The sequence below is a fragment of the Macrotis lagotis genome, chromosome X, assembly GCF_037893015.1.
Source record: "Macrotis lagotis isolate mMagLag1 chromosome X, bilby.v1.9.chrom.fasta, whole genome shotgun sequence".
Taxonomy (NCBI): domain Eukaryota; kingdom Metazoa; phylum Chordata; class Mammalia; order Peramelemorphia; family Peramelidae; genus Macrotis; species Macrotis lagotis.
Window position 1 is genome coordinate 54,285,185 of NC_133666.1, and position 16,597 is coordinate 54,301,781.

A 16,597-nucleotide genomic window follows, 5' to 3' on the forward strand; every position below is an offset into this window, starting at 1 on the left:
CCTTGATAGGAAGGGCTTCATCAGGGTCTGAAGCAAAGACAGGAAGAATGCACAATGATGGTAGCTGAATGACTTTGAGATGGATTGCATGGATTGTATGATGTGATGTTCACTGCTAACAAGGGATGGGATGTATGGGAGGCTTAAACATGTTATTCCATGAAGTTAATTACATTTCTCTTGTAATTTTAAGTATACCATTAATTAGACTAGCCAATTGCTTTTTTGTGTAAAATATGCTGCTTATACTTTTCACATTATTTTTATCAGTATGGTCAGAATTAAGGCTCTTTTGTTGTGGTTTTTCAAAGTAGAATGTTGTCATTTGTAGAATCTTTAAATATACTGTGCCTCTTTCTCCCCGTGCCTTCGTTGTGTTTTCACTAATACATGAACCAAACTGAAATACCTCAGTGTAAATTATAGATTGAAATATCATGCAAATGTTTTATATTGATTCACTAGCTGCTTCGATGACTAGATATTGCCAACCCAGTATGTGCAAAAGAGAACTCATGATTTTTCTTTACTGTTTCTGTCAAGGGCACCAGTAACTTTGCAGTCACCCAGGGCTCACAACCTCTGAGTTAGCTTTCCCCGCTCACTCCACATATTCAGTCATTTTCTAAATTTTGTCTGTTCTACCTCCAAAATATCTCTTGTTACCTTCTCTCTACTCCTACAGCCACCACTCTAGTTCAGGCCCTCAGCACCTCTCACCTTGATTATTGCAATGGCTGCCTAATTGGTCTCCCTGCTTCCTGTCTCCTCTCTCCAGTTCATCTTCCACTATGCTGTCAAAGTGATATTCCTAAAGCACAGGTCTGACCGTGTTTCTCTACTCCTCAAAAAAACTCCACCCATCCATGTAGTTCATCAAAGGTAGTTCTCTAGAGGTGTCCAAAAAATCTATAATAATTTAAAAGAGGTAGTAATTGGACTCCCATCTAGCTTTTGTTTTTCATTTTTATTTGTAATTGCAAGAGTCCATTTTTTTCTGACACCTTAACATAATTAAATTTAAATCAAGACTGTTAGCTACATTTATTGGTTTTCTGAAGCATATGTAGCCTCTTTGGGGGGGGGGGGGTTCTGCCATATAAAGAAATTCTGTTGTCAATGTTTGAAGTAGTTTCCATTTTAAAATATTCTAAAGAAATAGTCAACATACTTGTGGGCCTATAACAGGTCTTTTTAAAATTTTTTTTAGCATGTCATATTCAGAAGACAGCATTCCATCGATATGTTTCATTGTTGAAAGCATCCACTTTTGGTGTCTGAAATTAAAAGTGCTTGTTATAGACTAAAAGATCTGGCATAGTGTAATTGGGTTTTTGTCTTCATGTAACATCTTTGAAAGTTTTCTGCAATGGACTTTCAAATATTGCTGTGGAAACTGCACAATATTTGAAATGCAAGAGTAGTCATTATTTTGAAATAAAGTTTGCCTTGCTAAGTTGAATTATCCAAAATGCAATTTAGGTTGGGAATTGCCAGTTAAGAATAGAGTCTATAGTCATTTCATTTTGATACTTTTGAACTTAAAATAAGATCTCTTTTTATTCTTTAGCAATTGCTTCTCTTTCCTTAGACTTAGTTTGCATAGCTTCTTGGGCTTTATGTAAAATGGAAGGTCTTGATTGCTGGGATTACTGTAGTCTTGATTTCATAGCCCACTTTATTTTGCATCATGGACATCTTGTTTTTCTTTTTGTTGGTAGAGTGTAACTTAAAATATTGAAAGTAATGGATGGTTTTTGACTCATTAAAAATGACTAGGTGCTTATTGAATATTTTTGTCAGTGAGAGATGTTTGTTGAGTTACTCTTAAACACCTCACTCATGACCCCTCAATGTGACTAGTGCTTGAACTCAATGCTTGCCTCCTCTTTGTTTTTTACAGTGGATGAAGATGCAGAGAAACTAGACCAAATTGCAAACCCACCAGTAAAACTCCACACTGAAGCTTCCAATGATGATGTCACTAAAGAAGATGGGTTTGGTTCAGAAGTTATAAAAGTATATATTTTTAAAGCTGAAGCTGAAGATGATGTGGAAATAGGTACAGATACAACTTGGATTTATTCTTTTAATAGAAACAACCAATCGTTGTCTTTTTGTCTTTTTATTGAATTATCTGACAATTGTGTTAGTCAATATTAGACCTTTTTTCTTGGTCTTGGGAACAATATATTTGATATGGGTGATTGTGAGCATTTATATTTGATAATGTAACTGATAGGAAGAGTTTACCAATCTGATATACATAGCATGCATGTATTTTGCAACTGAATCTTGTCAAACAGGTAAGTAGAGGGATTTGGTTTGAACTCTGGTGACTGCCTGCTATTGGTGACTTTCACTCAGGATTTCTTGGTTTTTAGATTTTATCTAATAGTAAATATTTTTTTAACAGGAAGTTTAAAGTTCTCCCTCTTAAAATTTTCTAACTCAAGTTTTGACATTTCTCTTGCTTAGTGCTTCTGTGGATTTGTGTTATTGCATCCCATCCATGCTGTGTTGTCTTGAGATTCTTGTCTGCATTTTCCCATAAATCTTTCCAAGAGATCCACTTAACATACTGGATGCTTTTTTCCTAAATATTTTTCCATTGTGTCGATACTACTAAAGCATAGTCTGTGCATTGGTTGTCTCTTATTCTTGCTATATTGCCTGCCCTCCCTCTTTATTCTGTTCTGTAATAGATCTCGTCATGACATCCTTTAATATAGCTTCTCCTGGACAATCACTTCTTGGTTGTAGCCTACTTGCTCCTGTCTTGTGCTCCTTTAAGGGTGATGTTGATTAATTCGAGTATTAGGTATTGCATGATTCAAAGCCATGCTGCATTATGAGATCTTGGCTTATCAGTCACCCCATAGGCCATCTAGTCCAATTCTCAGTTGCCCTTCCCCTCTCTTCCCCTTACCCCCTCCTCTCCCCACCTCCTGATGGAAAAATGTGGGGATAATTAAAAGTACTACCCAATTTACCTACAGCAGCTTGGCTTTAATCTTTCTCCTCTACTTTTTACTCTTTTGCAAGGCAATGGGAGTTAACTGTCTTGCCCAAGGCCACACAGCTAGGGAATTATCCAGGGCCGGTGCTCTTTCCACTGAGCCACTTAGCCGCCCCTATATTAACTATTAATTGATTCTCTGATAATTCTCATTTCTCAAGAAATCTTGTATGGTTTTTAACACGTGAGAAATATTTGGAGGAGGCACTTTTTTTTATCTTTTTTTGAGCAAACACAGTGGGATCTTATATTCTCTAAATTTTGTAGTTATGTGATTGTAAAGATGTTGTCTTGCTGGAGCTAAAAAGGCAATTCTTTCCTTGAAAACCTATTTCTTTCTGCTACCTTCTTAAAGAATGTCATCAATGAATGTTGTTTTCTTGTATTAAAAATTGTATCATTGCTAAAGACATTTAGGACTATAGCTACTGATAATTTTATGGTTTCTCTTTTTGGTAATAATGGCTAAGATTTTTTTCCAGGCTCTGGTATTCTCTCTCTCTCTCTTTTTTTTTTTTTAGGTTTTTTTTGCAAGGCAAATGGGGTTAAGTGGCTTGCCCAAGACCACACAGCTAGGTCATTATTAAGTGTCTGAAACCGGATTTGAACCCAGGTACTCCTGACTCCAGGGCCGGTGCTTTATCCACTGCGCCACCTAGCCGCCCAAACAAATATTTTTTTTTTTTTTTTAAGGTTTTTGCAAGGCAAATGGGGTTAAGTGGCTTGCCCAAGGCCACACAGCTAGGTAATTGTTAAGTGTCTGAGATCGGATTTGAACCCAGGTACTCCTGACTCCAAGGCCAGTGCTTTATCCACTACGCCACCTAGCCGCCTCTGGTATTCTCTGTAGTCTTTTAGCACCTCCAGAACCTTATTTTCCTTTCCTTTTTTTTTTTTTTTTTGCCTTTGCTTTCCCTTTTCTTGTTGCTTCTTAGTATCCTTAGAATCGATGAACTTTGAATTTACTTAGTTGATTATGTTGCCAAATCTTAGTAAGTTTATTTTTCTTTCAACTGCTTAGCATTGTTTTATGATGAAGCAATGACTACTAATTTTCTACCATCTTCATCTACAAGATTTCACAGATCACTTTATATCCTATATCATTGTTCCCCTTGGCTGCAATATTCATCCACTTAATACAAAGAGCTGTCCTTGCTGACCAAGACCTTTCCAGTGTTTTGTTTCTTGCCTCCTTCATTTTGGTGATTTTTCAATTAGACTTGAGCACTGGTGATACTGTTGTATTATTTTATCTGATCTTTGTTAATCTGCATCTTTAAAAATAAAACAAACAAACAAACAAAAAACAAAAAAATAAAAATAAAACAAGTTAGAATTAATTTAGTTGGCTATGATAGCTGATTTAGTAACAACTTATAAAGATACCTATCTTAGTAAACAATCACTTCCTCAAAGTTATGTAATTAAATTCATTTTTGTGAAATAAGTGGACCATGCACTGCTGTTTTCTTAGTGTTTTTGGACTCAGTAAAACCAAGTCCACCCACTCCATTGTTTCATGAGTTTCCATAACTAGTTTACTATGGTTGAGCCTTTCCATGTTCAGTTGGCTTGGCCCAAAGGAAACATAGCCCTTGATGGGCCCAGTCATACTTGAAGCCTTTCTGGTGTGGCAGAAGCTGTAATCCCTTGGCATAGCCATCAAGAACCCAGAGTCACCTTCGATCCATGAAGAGGCACCAGAAGAGGACTTGGTGAGTGGTGGATGAGAACTATTTTTCTTAGAAAATTTCTGTTTTTAATTTTTGAGGTGGAACAGAAGTTGTTACAGACAGTGATTTTCACAATGGACATTCCATCCCTGGAGTCCTTGAACAGCAGGGATGTGTTGGCCGAATGCAACAGGAGAAGATGGTTTACATGGCAGTTAAAGACTCAACTCATGAGGGTGGAGATCTCAGTAAGAATTGAAATATTTTTAAAATTGATGTAACTATAGCATTATGTAGCATACAAACACACACATACATACACACAAACTTTATTAAATATTGTGGTTGTTCTCTGAGACATAAATATATGATTCCACATTGATACTGTGTGAAATATTGAAAATGACCTAATAACAATGAATATTGTGAGAAATATATCGACTGAGCAGTAAAAATACATTTAAGGGCAGTAGCTTTCTTCTGGCCATTTGGGAGATGCAAATGTGTCTCCTCATTTCTTCACCCTTACCTGATTTGTCATTGAACTGGGCCCCTAGTAGCTGGTATTCTGGCCAGTGAAGATCTCTGTAGGGCATAGCATGATTTCTGGCCCACTGCAGGTGCTTCTTTGAACGTTTGTTCCCTTCTTCCCCAGCATCCTTGACTAAGGGAGTAGATGTTCTCCAGGTTACCTTGCCCCCATATGGGGTCAATGACTATCAGAGTGTCCCAGCTCTTAGCCCTTACCTTGCTAAATGGATCCCCCCCTTTTTTAAGTGATTTTTTAATCCTGAATTGACATGCCAAATAAAATGAGCATTTATGTAGAACAGAATAGAAAAATAGGATTCTATCTGAAGCAGCTAGTCTCTCTTGTAAACTACTTGTTCTCAAAGCCATCTTGGTCATCTGAACTTCTTTCTGCTCTTCTTTCTGTTCTCTTGTCTGAATTTAAAAACAGCCAAACCTCAATTCCTTTTCCTTCCTATCCCCACTTCACACACACCCCACCCATGGCATGGAAGAGGGTAGTCCAAACTACAGCATTAAGAGAAACCCGTATAATCAAGCAAACTAAATGTATGTGTGCCCTTCTTGCAAGAGACTTCCCTTCTCATCCCCCCCAGTAAAAAAGAGGGGAGAAATAGGGGTTACCAAACTGTTTCATCATCTGGCTTCTACTATGATCTCTCAGTGCCCTGCTATGGTTTTCTTTCTTTGGGGGAGTTAGGAGTGAAAGGAGAGGTTTTTCTCCATTGACTCTTGATTCTTTCCCCAAATTGATAAATTTATCATGAGACAGTTGTTATTGTACTGATCTTACCAGTTCTTTATGTACCTCATTCGGAGTGAGGTCAGCTTGGAGGGATTAGGGAGCTGACAGAACTATTAGCCCTGTAGGCATGAGCTGTGGGATGGCTTTAATTCTTCCCCTTACTGTTTTGAGGAGGGGGGCCCCCAAGATGGGGATGTGGGGAGAGGAGATGGGGGGCTGAGTCCCGCAAGCTGGGAAAGTCTTGTGTTTTGGCAAATGTGAATCAGGTTTGGGGGCTTCCAGAAGCAAACTTTGGTCACAGTGGAATCATCGTCTACCAGCCTTCAGTAGAAACTTTGTTTTGTTGTTAACATTTTCATTCAATTTAACAAACATCCACTACCTGCTCCACATTAGACTTTACTGTGACTCGTTAGCCTTTTCTGATTTGGGGGCTGTTGGTGAATGTCATCTGTCATTGCCATGAGTTCCTGGAGAATAGGGTCTCTCTTTGATTTTTCTTTGTCTCTTTAGTGCTTAAAGGAGGGTGCCCGTAACTCTGGCACACAGCAGGCACTTAATAAGTGCTTGATGGCCGTCTGACTGTTCCTGTGAATAAATAAGCTTTTGAGTTTTTAATCATGACTTCCAAAGGGGCTTGTTGATACCTAACCCACCTAGTTGAATGACTGGCCCTTGTAGTTCAAGTCCAAGCTTAAACAGTCCCACAGAACTGTTTTCCTAAGTCCTGGATAAGAGAATAAGGGGAATTATTTTTTTAAGGGGGGGAGGGGGCTGAAAAAGTCATCATACCACTTCCTTGAAGTGTCCAGATAACAAGACACTCTCCTAAGTCAACATTTTAAAAAGACCTTAGAAACGTGTGAACCACCCATTTCATAATCATTTCATTTTATAATTTAGACTTTGTCCCATTCAGATTATGCTGAAATAGCTGATGAAGTTTACATGGAGTCATTATAGGGGATGAGGAAACCCCTACCTTCCCTGAGGCCCAGCTGGAAGACTCTTGAAGTGTCCAGATAACAAGACACTCTCCTAAGTCAACATTTTAAAAAGACCTTAGAAACGTGTGAACCACCCATTTCATAATCATTTCATTTTATAATTTAGACTTTGTCCCATTCAGATTATGCTGAAATAGCTGATGAAGTTTACATGGAGTCATTATAGGGGATGAGGAAACCCCTACCTTCCCTGAGGCCCAGCTGGAAGACTCTTGAAGTGTCCAGATAACAAGACACTCTCCTAAGTCAACATTTTAAAAAGACCTTAGAAACGTGTGAACCACCCATTTCATAATCATTTCAGCTTATAATTTAGACTTTGTCCCATTCAGATTATGCTGAAATAGCTGATGAAGTTTACATGGAAGTCATTATAGGGGATGAGGAAACCCCTGCCCTCCCTGAGGCCCAGCTGGAAGACTCTGGTGTGAATAAAACATTTGTTCCTGTGGCTTGGGCAGCAGCATATGGTAGGATACCCTTTCTTTGTGCTGAAGTCAAAAATGTGCATGACCAATTCATCAGGCCCATTAGTCTACTGGCTAATGCCATCCCAAATTCATTGGTTTCCTGAAGTGGTTCAGCATATTTTATTCCTTCCTTCCTCCAAATGCGTAATTTCATAGTACCTCAGAGCATCACTGTAATACTGTTCCATGGGTACTTGGATGGAGTCTGAGATGGGTTTCTCCTCCTTTCTTGCTTTCATTCTAGAAATAGCCCACATGCTGGATGCCAGTTTTGGAAAAACTAGCTTTTGATTCTGTAGGCTATGTTGGCTAGGGATGCTTGGCTATGGAGGCAGGTTATTTCACATCAAAGACATTTAAGTGGACAAAAGCAGTTTTCTTTTTTCTTCCTTACAGCCTGCCTTTTTCAAAAATAATCTTCACTCACTGCATTGTAGCTTTTTTTTTTTTAAAGTTTTTGCAAGGCAGTGGGGTTAAGTGGTTCGCCCAAGGCCACACAGCTAGGTAATTATTAAGTGTCAGAGACAGGATTTGAACCCAGGTACTCCTGACTCCAAGACTGGTGCTCTATCCACTGAGCCACCTAGCCACCCCACATTGTAGTTTTTAAACAAAAAAAAAGCTACTATATAGGTGAAGACAGTAAATATGCTTGGATTTTTTTCCATTTTGAAATGTTAGTTACTTTTGCAATTTAAGAAATAAAGCTGTTTGGATTTATCAACACTAGAATGCTGAACACTTTTTGGGGGGGGAATAGTGATGGGAAATAGATTTCTATTATAGCAGGTAGAGAATTGATAGTGAGAAATGGAATGATTGGCCCTTGAGGTCAGCCAGTTGACTGCTCACATTTTACATAGGAGACAGCTAAATGACTTAACCAAGATTCCCAGAACCATGATATGAACCTTTGTCTTCTGAATTCAAATCCATTGTATCTTTTCCCTTCTCTTTTTGTTTTAATTCTCAAGATGACCCAGGTATACCTTAATTTTTTTAAACTGAGTTCAAATTCTTTACTATTAATTGGGCTTTAAAATTCAGAAATAGGGGCGGCTAGGTGGTGCAATGGATAGAGCACTGGCCCTGGAATCAAGAGTACCTGGGTTCAAATCTGGTCTCAGACACTTAATAATTACCTAGCTGTGTGGTCTTGGGCAAGCCACTTAACCCCATTTGCCTTGCCAAAAAAAAACAACCCTAAAAAAAAATCAGAAGTAACAACCTAATTTTGAACAGTTTCATTGTTTTTCTGGACAGATATGGTCAGAGGTGCTGATTTTTTCTCTCCCCCCCACTTTCCCCCAACCATGGGGATTACTTTTCTAATATGTGGCATGATATTAGTGAGAAATAAAAAAGTTAACTCCGAAGAGAATTGCAGAATGTAATGATTGGTAGATGGGTAAATGATTTGCCTGTCATCACTGTAATCTGCTAGCATTTCAGTTTGTTACTTATTTTTTTTAGGAAATGAAAATCTTCCCCAGAGGTATGAAGAATGTGAGGCATCAGGTGAGAATGTAGTTTACTATGAACTATTAGGTGTTAGATACATTTTTATTATATAGTTTTGGGGATTTAGGTAGCATTTACATACACAAACTAGTTGAGACTCTCTTTAAACTTGGCTGGGTTAAAAGTGATCTCCCAAATTGCTCATTTATTTTATATAGTGTTTGGGAAGTCATATAGTATATGTGGAAAAATCCCTGAATTTGGAATTGAAAGACCATGTATTTAAATCCTGAATCTATTGTTTATTCAGTATGCCATCTTTTGACAGATCACTTTATATCTGTGTCCTTTTATGAAATGGAAACTATATGTTTAAGAAGAAATTCTTATAAGCAGTAGTTTTATTTAAATGTCAGACCTTTTCATATGGATCCAGTCACATTATGTGGACTCCAATAGAATTTGTGAGGATGTGGATAAATGAGAGTTGCTTAAGGTCTACTGACTACTCCAGTGTTCTTCTACCTCAATGGTTAATATGTCCAAATCCGAATTCATCATTCCTTGCCTCCCTCCTATTAACATCAAGAGCTCTATTCTCCTGCCAGTCCAGCAGAGCTGAAAACCCAGAATCCTTTTTGACTCTTCCCCTCTCACTCTGATCCTCTCTCCCTCTCTCTCCCTCCCTCTCCCTCCCCCACTTTCCCCAGTCAACAGCCAAATCTCTGCCTTTACAGTATTACTCAGCCCTAAACCCTTCTCTCTGGTCTCACAGATTTGACCCAGTGAGAAAATAAACCATCTTCTGCCTGGCTTGTACCAGCTCTTTCCTATCCCCTTCTCCCCTACATGTAGTATGTTGACTGTTTGATTCAAATTGGCCTCTTCCCACCCTTGCCTTTGTACAGGGGACTCTGTGTCTTGGAATGCACTCTCTCCTCACATCTACCTCTTAGATTCTCTGTTTTCCCTGCTTTTTTTTTAGTTTAATGAATTATTAATGTCTTTTTTTTTACATTGCCTTTACTGGTCAATATATTTCTCCTCTACTCAGAAGAACCATCTGTTTTTTGGAAGGCCCTCGTGATTGTTTCATTTATTGTATCTGTATCTAGGGCCTGGTGGATAAGAGACATAAATAAATGTTTGTTCATTGATGAACAGAGACTAAAAAGGGGAGAAGGAACGCAGTTCAGCAAAACTAATCAAGTCCCCAGTGATGTTGCACAGGGACTCACCTCCTGCAGTTTTGTTGGGGAATGTGTTTGATCATTATCATTCTCGGCTCTGGGTTTACAATCTTTTTTATTGCTCTTCCTATGTGCATTGATGTCATTGTTTTCCTCTGGGTTTTATTTTGGGTGGAGGCATCTGGCACCTAATTCCTTTTGGGGGGGGGAGTAAAGGAAAAATAATTAAATGAGTTTACCAAAAGCAACTTAAGGGGCTTTTCTGTCACATGACTACTTGGTTCTGCCTCCTGAATGAGACTTTATCTGCGTCTCCCAATTGTAATTGTTTCATTGTAATTATTTAATGTGTATAATGTGTTTTGCATTTGCTCAAGGTGCCTAGTCTATCCCTCTAGTAGAATAGAGGTTCTTGGAGGTCAGGAGCTGTGTAGGTTTGTATCCCTAATACTTGGCACACTGTAGGCATTTTTGTTTGTCATAATCTTCACTATTGCTGGCAGTACTCACTTCAGTGAGATAATGGAACCTTAGAAGTATTGATAATTGGAAATATTAACTAAAACTATTGTATGTTTCCGTTCAACGTCCTTGCTGATCTTGGATTTTCCTCCACTGTGTAAGTCATGCTAACTGGGAAGGGTTTAAATGAAGATGTAGAGTCAGGTTTTAAATGTTAAAAAATGTCACCTTTTAAATGTTAGAAAAAAACACTTGCTGAGGGTTAAAAGGGGACAATGTTCTGGAATTTGGGGTTTGGGGGTTTTCTAAATTAAGATATTTGGCAATCAAGTAGATTTGAAAGTGAGGTACAAAATGATTTTTCAATTGAGGAATCATTTTTGGTTAGAGTCCTATAATTTGGGTATTATTGTGTTAATTTATGGTGGTAACCAGTGGCTTCACCCAGAGCACAGTTGGTTTGGTTTGTTGTTAACAACTTAAGGGTTCCTTTTAGTGAAATAGGTTTTGACTTTGGCTGGTGGTTTTCATTTTTGATTTTGAAGCAAAAAACTTCCAGCATGACCAAACTATTTACCTGCTTGAAAGGTGGTTAACATTGATGACTTAGCTGTAGGTTGAAGAAGTAATTGAGAGAAGCATTTGTCTTAAGAGTCTCAGTCAACCTGCCATATGGTTGAACTGAAATTTTTTTAAACCCCAAATAAAAACCAGTGCCTACGCTCAACACATGAATTCACTCCTTTGACCAGATTCCAGCCCCTAACAAAGTGCCTGCCAGTGAGTACTGTCCAGGCAGACAGAAGGAGTGGGGGGGCCATTAGGAAGCCAGGCATCAATGAACTAGTGTGTTCAGGTGGACTCTAAGAGGTTCCAAAGCAAATAGAGACCTTTTCTGTGTGTGGGAGAGATGGACAAATCCACAGAGACAAACTGTTTAGCAAAGCTCGGACTGCTGGCAGCAGTAAAATCAGGAAGCACACCCAAACCCACACAAGCTGAACTGTTTTCATTTGAAACTTTTACAGTCATCCTGAGTACTTTGGCACGTAGACACTGGAGAGGTTGTTTTGTCAAACTTTTCATTGCCTCTCTTCTGATTTTTTTTTTTGACCTTTACAGGTAGGTAGGCAGGTAGCCTGAGGTTTTAGCTTAGCTTTGGGGGCATTACATTGGCGAGTGGGCCTGGACTCTGGAGTTTTTTTATTTCACCTTCCTTGTACAAGCAGACTCCATTTCAAAGTGGAGTGTAAATGATACTTGATATTTGACTTAATCAAAAGGGCAACCTGCTAATAATAGCCACTAATATATTTGACCAAAACATAATAGAAAAATCACCATATATAGCTTAATTGTCTTTCGATTTTTTCAGGAAATAATTTGGACACCAGATTAGAAAATAATGATGGTACCTCAGGACAGTACCTTCAGATTTGTGATAGTCTTAACACAAATAAGGCACTTAAACAGAAGTCCAAGAGAAGGAAACGGGGAGAAAGCAGGCTATGGCCAACAGGTAAAATACTGGGCATTGTGAATCAGAAAATGGCTCCAAGTCAGGGAATGATAGATAACTCCATCCCACCTGCAGCACTTTCCTAGCCATGTGACTTGTGAACAGTCTGGGTCTCTCTGAACCTCATTTTATCATCTCTGAGATGATGCAGTGATACTCCCTTCAGGAGTATTGTGAGGTACCAGGGAGACTATGGATCAAGTGCTTTGGAAAAGATAAAGAATCTCTGGCAGTTATTATAGTTTGAATCCCAACTCATGAAACAAATCCTTGAGCCTTGTAGTCATCCTCTTTCTGCTTCCTTATTTTTGTGCAGTGGAGATTGCTGTTTTTTTTCCTCGTGTGACTGGTAGTGCTTGCTTGCACTTCACAGCTTTTTAAAAAGAGAACATTTAGGTTGGTAATTTCCTGTGTGGAAGGTGTGAAGTTGCTGGCCAGCACACCATAGCACTTAGAACCGGCTTGCAAAATAGCCATTTTTTAAAGGAAGGGTCTCCCCAGCAGGGCTTCCCCACCACCCCTGATAATACTGAGTGTATAGGGAACTTCAGCTAATATTTGCAGTGCTACCTATCTCAAAATCCTTTGCTTGAACTGTTGTCACAACTTTATTTTTTTAATTCAGCTATTATAATTGGTCCCGATGGGCAGCCCTTGACTGTATACCCTTGCTATATTTGTGGGAAGAAGTTTAAATCCAGAGGATTCTTGAAAAGACACATGAAGAATCATCCCGATCATATGATCAAGAAAAAATATCAATGTACAGATTGTGACTTCACAACTAGTAAGAAAGTAAGTTTTCATAGTCATTTAGAAAGCCATAAGCTTATGAATAAAGTTGAAAAGACCCTTGAGCTTACAGAATATACAAGGAGGTACAAAGAAGCTAGTCCACTGAGTTCAAACAAACTTATATTAAGGGACAAAGAACCTAAAATCTATAAATGCACATATTGTGACTATGAAACTGCAGAACAAGGACTGCTGAATAGACATTTGCTTGCTGTTCATAGCAGAAATTTTCCTCATGTTTGTGTTGAGTGTGGGAAGGGATTCCGTCACCCATCTGAACTTAAGAAGCACATGAGGACCCACACAGGGGAAAAGCCATACCATTGTCACTATTGTATCTTCCGGTGTGCTGATCAGTCCAATCTGAAAACTCACATGAAAGCCAAACATGGCACAGTTTTACCTTATAAGTGTGAGCTCTGTCCTCAAGCTTTCTCTGAGGAAACTGAGCTGCAGCAGCACTTGGAGTTATTCCAAGGACATAAAACACACCAGTGCCCTCATTGTGACCACAAGAGTACCAATTCAAGTGACCTTAAGCGCCATATTATTTCTGTGCATACTAAAGATTTCCCTCACAAATGTGAAGTGTGTGAGAAGGGCTTTCATCGTCCTTCTGAGCTCAAAAAGCACAGTGAAACCCATAAAGGGAAAAAAGTGCACCATTGTAGACACTGTGACTTTAAATCGCCTGATCCCTTTGTGCTCAGTGGCCATATCCTCTCTGTTCACACCCGAGACCTTCCTTTCAAATGTAAGAAGTGCAAGAGAGGATTTAGGCAGCAAACTGAATTTAAAAAGCACATGAAGACCCATAGTGGAAAGAAAGTTTATCAGTGTCAGTATTGTGATTACAGTACTACAGATGCCTCTGGCTTTAAGCGACATGTTATCTCCATACATACAAAAGACTACCCACATAGATGTGACTTCTGCAAAAAGGGATTCCGTAGGCCATCAGAAAAAAACCAACATATAATGAGACACCACAAAGACACCGCTATGTAAAATAATACATAGAAAATACAAAAACAATTTCAGAATTTAGAAATATGTTAATTGGAGAAAAAAAATCTCATGAACTGTTTTTCCTGGTTCCAAAGTTGGGTATAGTAAATCATAACCTTACATTCTTTATATTAAAAGTCTTTAAAAAAAAAGTATTAGGGTGACGGTGATCTGATAGCCCTGAGCATTACTCATCACAGCTTGAGTACCTTAGATGGTGCTTAGGGAGCTCCACAAAGACTGTTGAATGTTTATTTCATAGTATTATATGCATTGTTAGGTAGGAGGGGAGCAGAGAGAGAAGTGAGCATATTTCATAGTACTATATGCATTGTTAGGCAGGAGGGGAGCAGAGAGAGAAGTGAGCATGCCTTTTGGTTGATGAAAAACACAATTCACCTGTATGATGCTGGGCCTTGTGAGAACAACCAAGCTTCACTTCTTACGCAGTTTGGGGGTTGAGAAGATAGAGGTAGGGAAGGTGGCAGCTGGTCACTTTGTCATTGGGCTTTTCTAGAAGAGCTGGAGTGGGAAGTTTCCAGAAATGGTTGAAGTTTAGTTTGTCCAATTTTAAAAACATTTCATTCAGAAACTTTTTTAGGTTAATTGATTAATTCATAAAAGCTGAGTTTCAGAGCTGCTAACCTATTTTATTATTAGATAGGTTGTTTAAAGCTAGAATTAAGAGGTCGGGGCAATATTTCATTGCTGAGAGTTAGGGGTGTGGGGGGTTGTATATAAGTTCCTTTTTGGGGGCAGCTAGGTGGCATAGTGGATAAAGCACCAGCCTTGAAGTCAGGAGTACCTGGGTTCAAATCCTGTCTCAGACACTTAATTACCTAGCTGTGTGGCCCTGGGCAAGCCACTTAACCCCATTTGCCTTGCAAAAAACCTAAAAAAAAAGTTCCCTTTTGCCTGATGCTACAGTTGAGTGTCTGGGATGTCAGTTTGCAAAAGTATCCTTGCATCTCCTGGGGTTTTAAAGAAAAGAATGCAGCAGGTGTTGCGGTTCTGCACTGTTTTTGCTTAATGTTTTAGGAGCTTCTTTTAAAAATGGTTCAAAGAGCTGAACTTTTTCTTACATGGCAGTAAATATTGAGAGGTTCTTTAGGACAGTTTTAGCAGATTCTAGTCCTACTTGACTAACATTAATTAAAAGGTGCAATTTTATGCCATTGTTGAAAATACCAGTTTTTATAATGTAAACATGCATTTTCCTTCTGAGGCAGTATTTATGCAGTATTTAACTACAACAATTTGCTGCCATTGGAATAAATTTCAAGCTGGATTTTCAGTTTACAATGTATACATTAAAAAAATTGCATCCTTTTCAATGATAACTTTGCTAATGAGCACGCTGCAAATCAAAATGGCATTTAACAGAACAAGCTGAGGCTAGGGCTATTTAAATGAAAAACCTATTCAGAAATGGTTATGCATAAAATGTGTAGTTTTACTTTTTTCTAAGTTGCTTCATATTTGCACACAGCTGTTTTCCACATGATAAAAAAAAATTGGTAATTTTACTTCATTCTATTAGCGTGGCTTTGTGATTCAGACAACCGTCATCCTTTTGGTTTTGTACCAGATGAGAATCAGTTCTTTGAGAATAAATTTTTTTATCTTTCTGAAATCTCAAGGTTAAATTTGGAATTTGAAACAAATAACAAAAAAAGCTTTTATGTGTCTGTAAATGATACACACGCTGTAACATAAAATTGTCACTGTTATGTGGGACTATTATTTCTAAATGTTATGTAATGAGTATACAATAAAAAAATCTCTTGCACTTGATTCTTTTATGGAGTCTTTCTTGAATAACCTAATGATGCCTGAAGAATTTTTGCATTCATTTTGTTGAAATATTTCTCTTTAGGAAATGACTTTTAAAATTGATCATTGGTAATTAACAAAAAAAAAATCTTGTTTTCTAATTTTATTGATTAAAGTTGGGATCAAAATATGACGGGTAAGACATAGTTGTGCTGTAAACTCACTAGTGTGAGGTCACAGTGAGCTTGCCAACTAATGTTTCCAGCAACTTGTCAAAGCGCTTGACTGGAAAAATCAAAGAATCTAGTGCTGTGGGAGAAAGTGTTTGTAAACAAACTTTATGCTACTGAAATTGGAAAAAAAGGAAAATTCAACTTAGTTCATTTAAGAATCTGGAAACTTCATTCTTTGGTTTTACAGGAGACTGGGAATACTTTTTACTAAGTAAACCAGAGTTTTGAATCAGCTCAGGTTAGATGACTTGATATATTTGTCTAAAGGCCATATGGTGTAGCAGAAAAAAAAATAGACTATAGCAGCCAAGAGCCCTGGGTTCCCATCTTGGGGCTGTCCCTTGCCATTCTGTGTGACCTGAGGGTAAGTGACTAACTCTTTTTGGACCTTATATGGGGTGGGATGGAGAATAAGGCTTTCCAGCGAAAGAATTCTGTTGACCAGAGCTTTGGCTAGATGGGGAAAACTGCTTCTGGACAGAAAGTAAACCCTATTTGGTGTGGGGTAGGGAAGTCCTATCCTTAGTGGTGTTCAGGAAGGAGGCTGGGTTTCATAAAAAAAGGATTGATTCCTCAAACTGGTCCTTTGAGGTCCCTTCTACTGCAGAGCTCCTGTTATTTCCTTCCTTTACTTGAAAATTCTGCATTTCAATTAAGTTATTCTAGAATGAGTATGAATGGAAGTCATAACACTTGTTTGCTTATCTT

The 16,597-nt window shown here is 38.3% G+C and overlaps 1 protein-coding gene across 8 annotated transcripts in view; it reads left to right on the top strand.

Moving 5' to 3' along the window:
* The window catches only part of LOC141501848 (zinc finger protein 711-like), an 82,042-nt gene extending 66,365 nt beyond the window's left edge, over nt 1–15,677 (top strand). For 6 of the 8 annotated variants that reach the window (XM_074206204.1, XM_074206212.1, XM_074206206.1 and 3 more), the window contains 6 exons: nt 1,904–2,062; nt 4,794–4,943; nt 7,311–7,448; nt 8,922–8,966; nt 11,937–12,080; nt 12,706–15,677. In XM_074206204.1, coding sequence (XP_074062305.1) covers nt 1,904–2,062; nt 4,794–4,943; nt 7,311–7,448; nt 8,922–8,966; nt 11,937–12,080; nt 12,706–13,883 — 1,814 coding nt within the window. In that variant the 3' untranslated portion in view covers nt 13,884–15,677. The remainder of the gene's footprint in view (nt 1–1,903; nt 2,063–4,793; nt 4,944–7,310; nt 7,449–8,921; nt 8,967–11,936; nt 12,081–12,705) is intronic. The other 2 variants (XM_074206207.1, XM_074206210.1) reach the window with 2 other exon arrangements.
* Nucleotides 15,678–16,597: the final 920 nt, after the last annotated feature.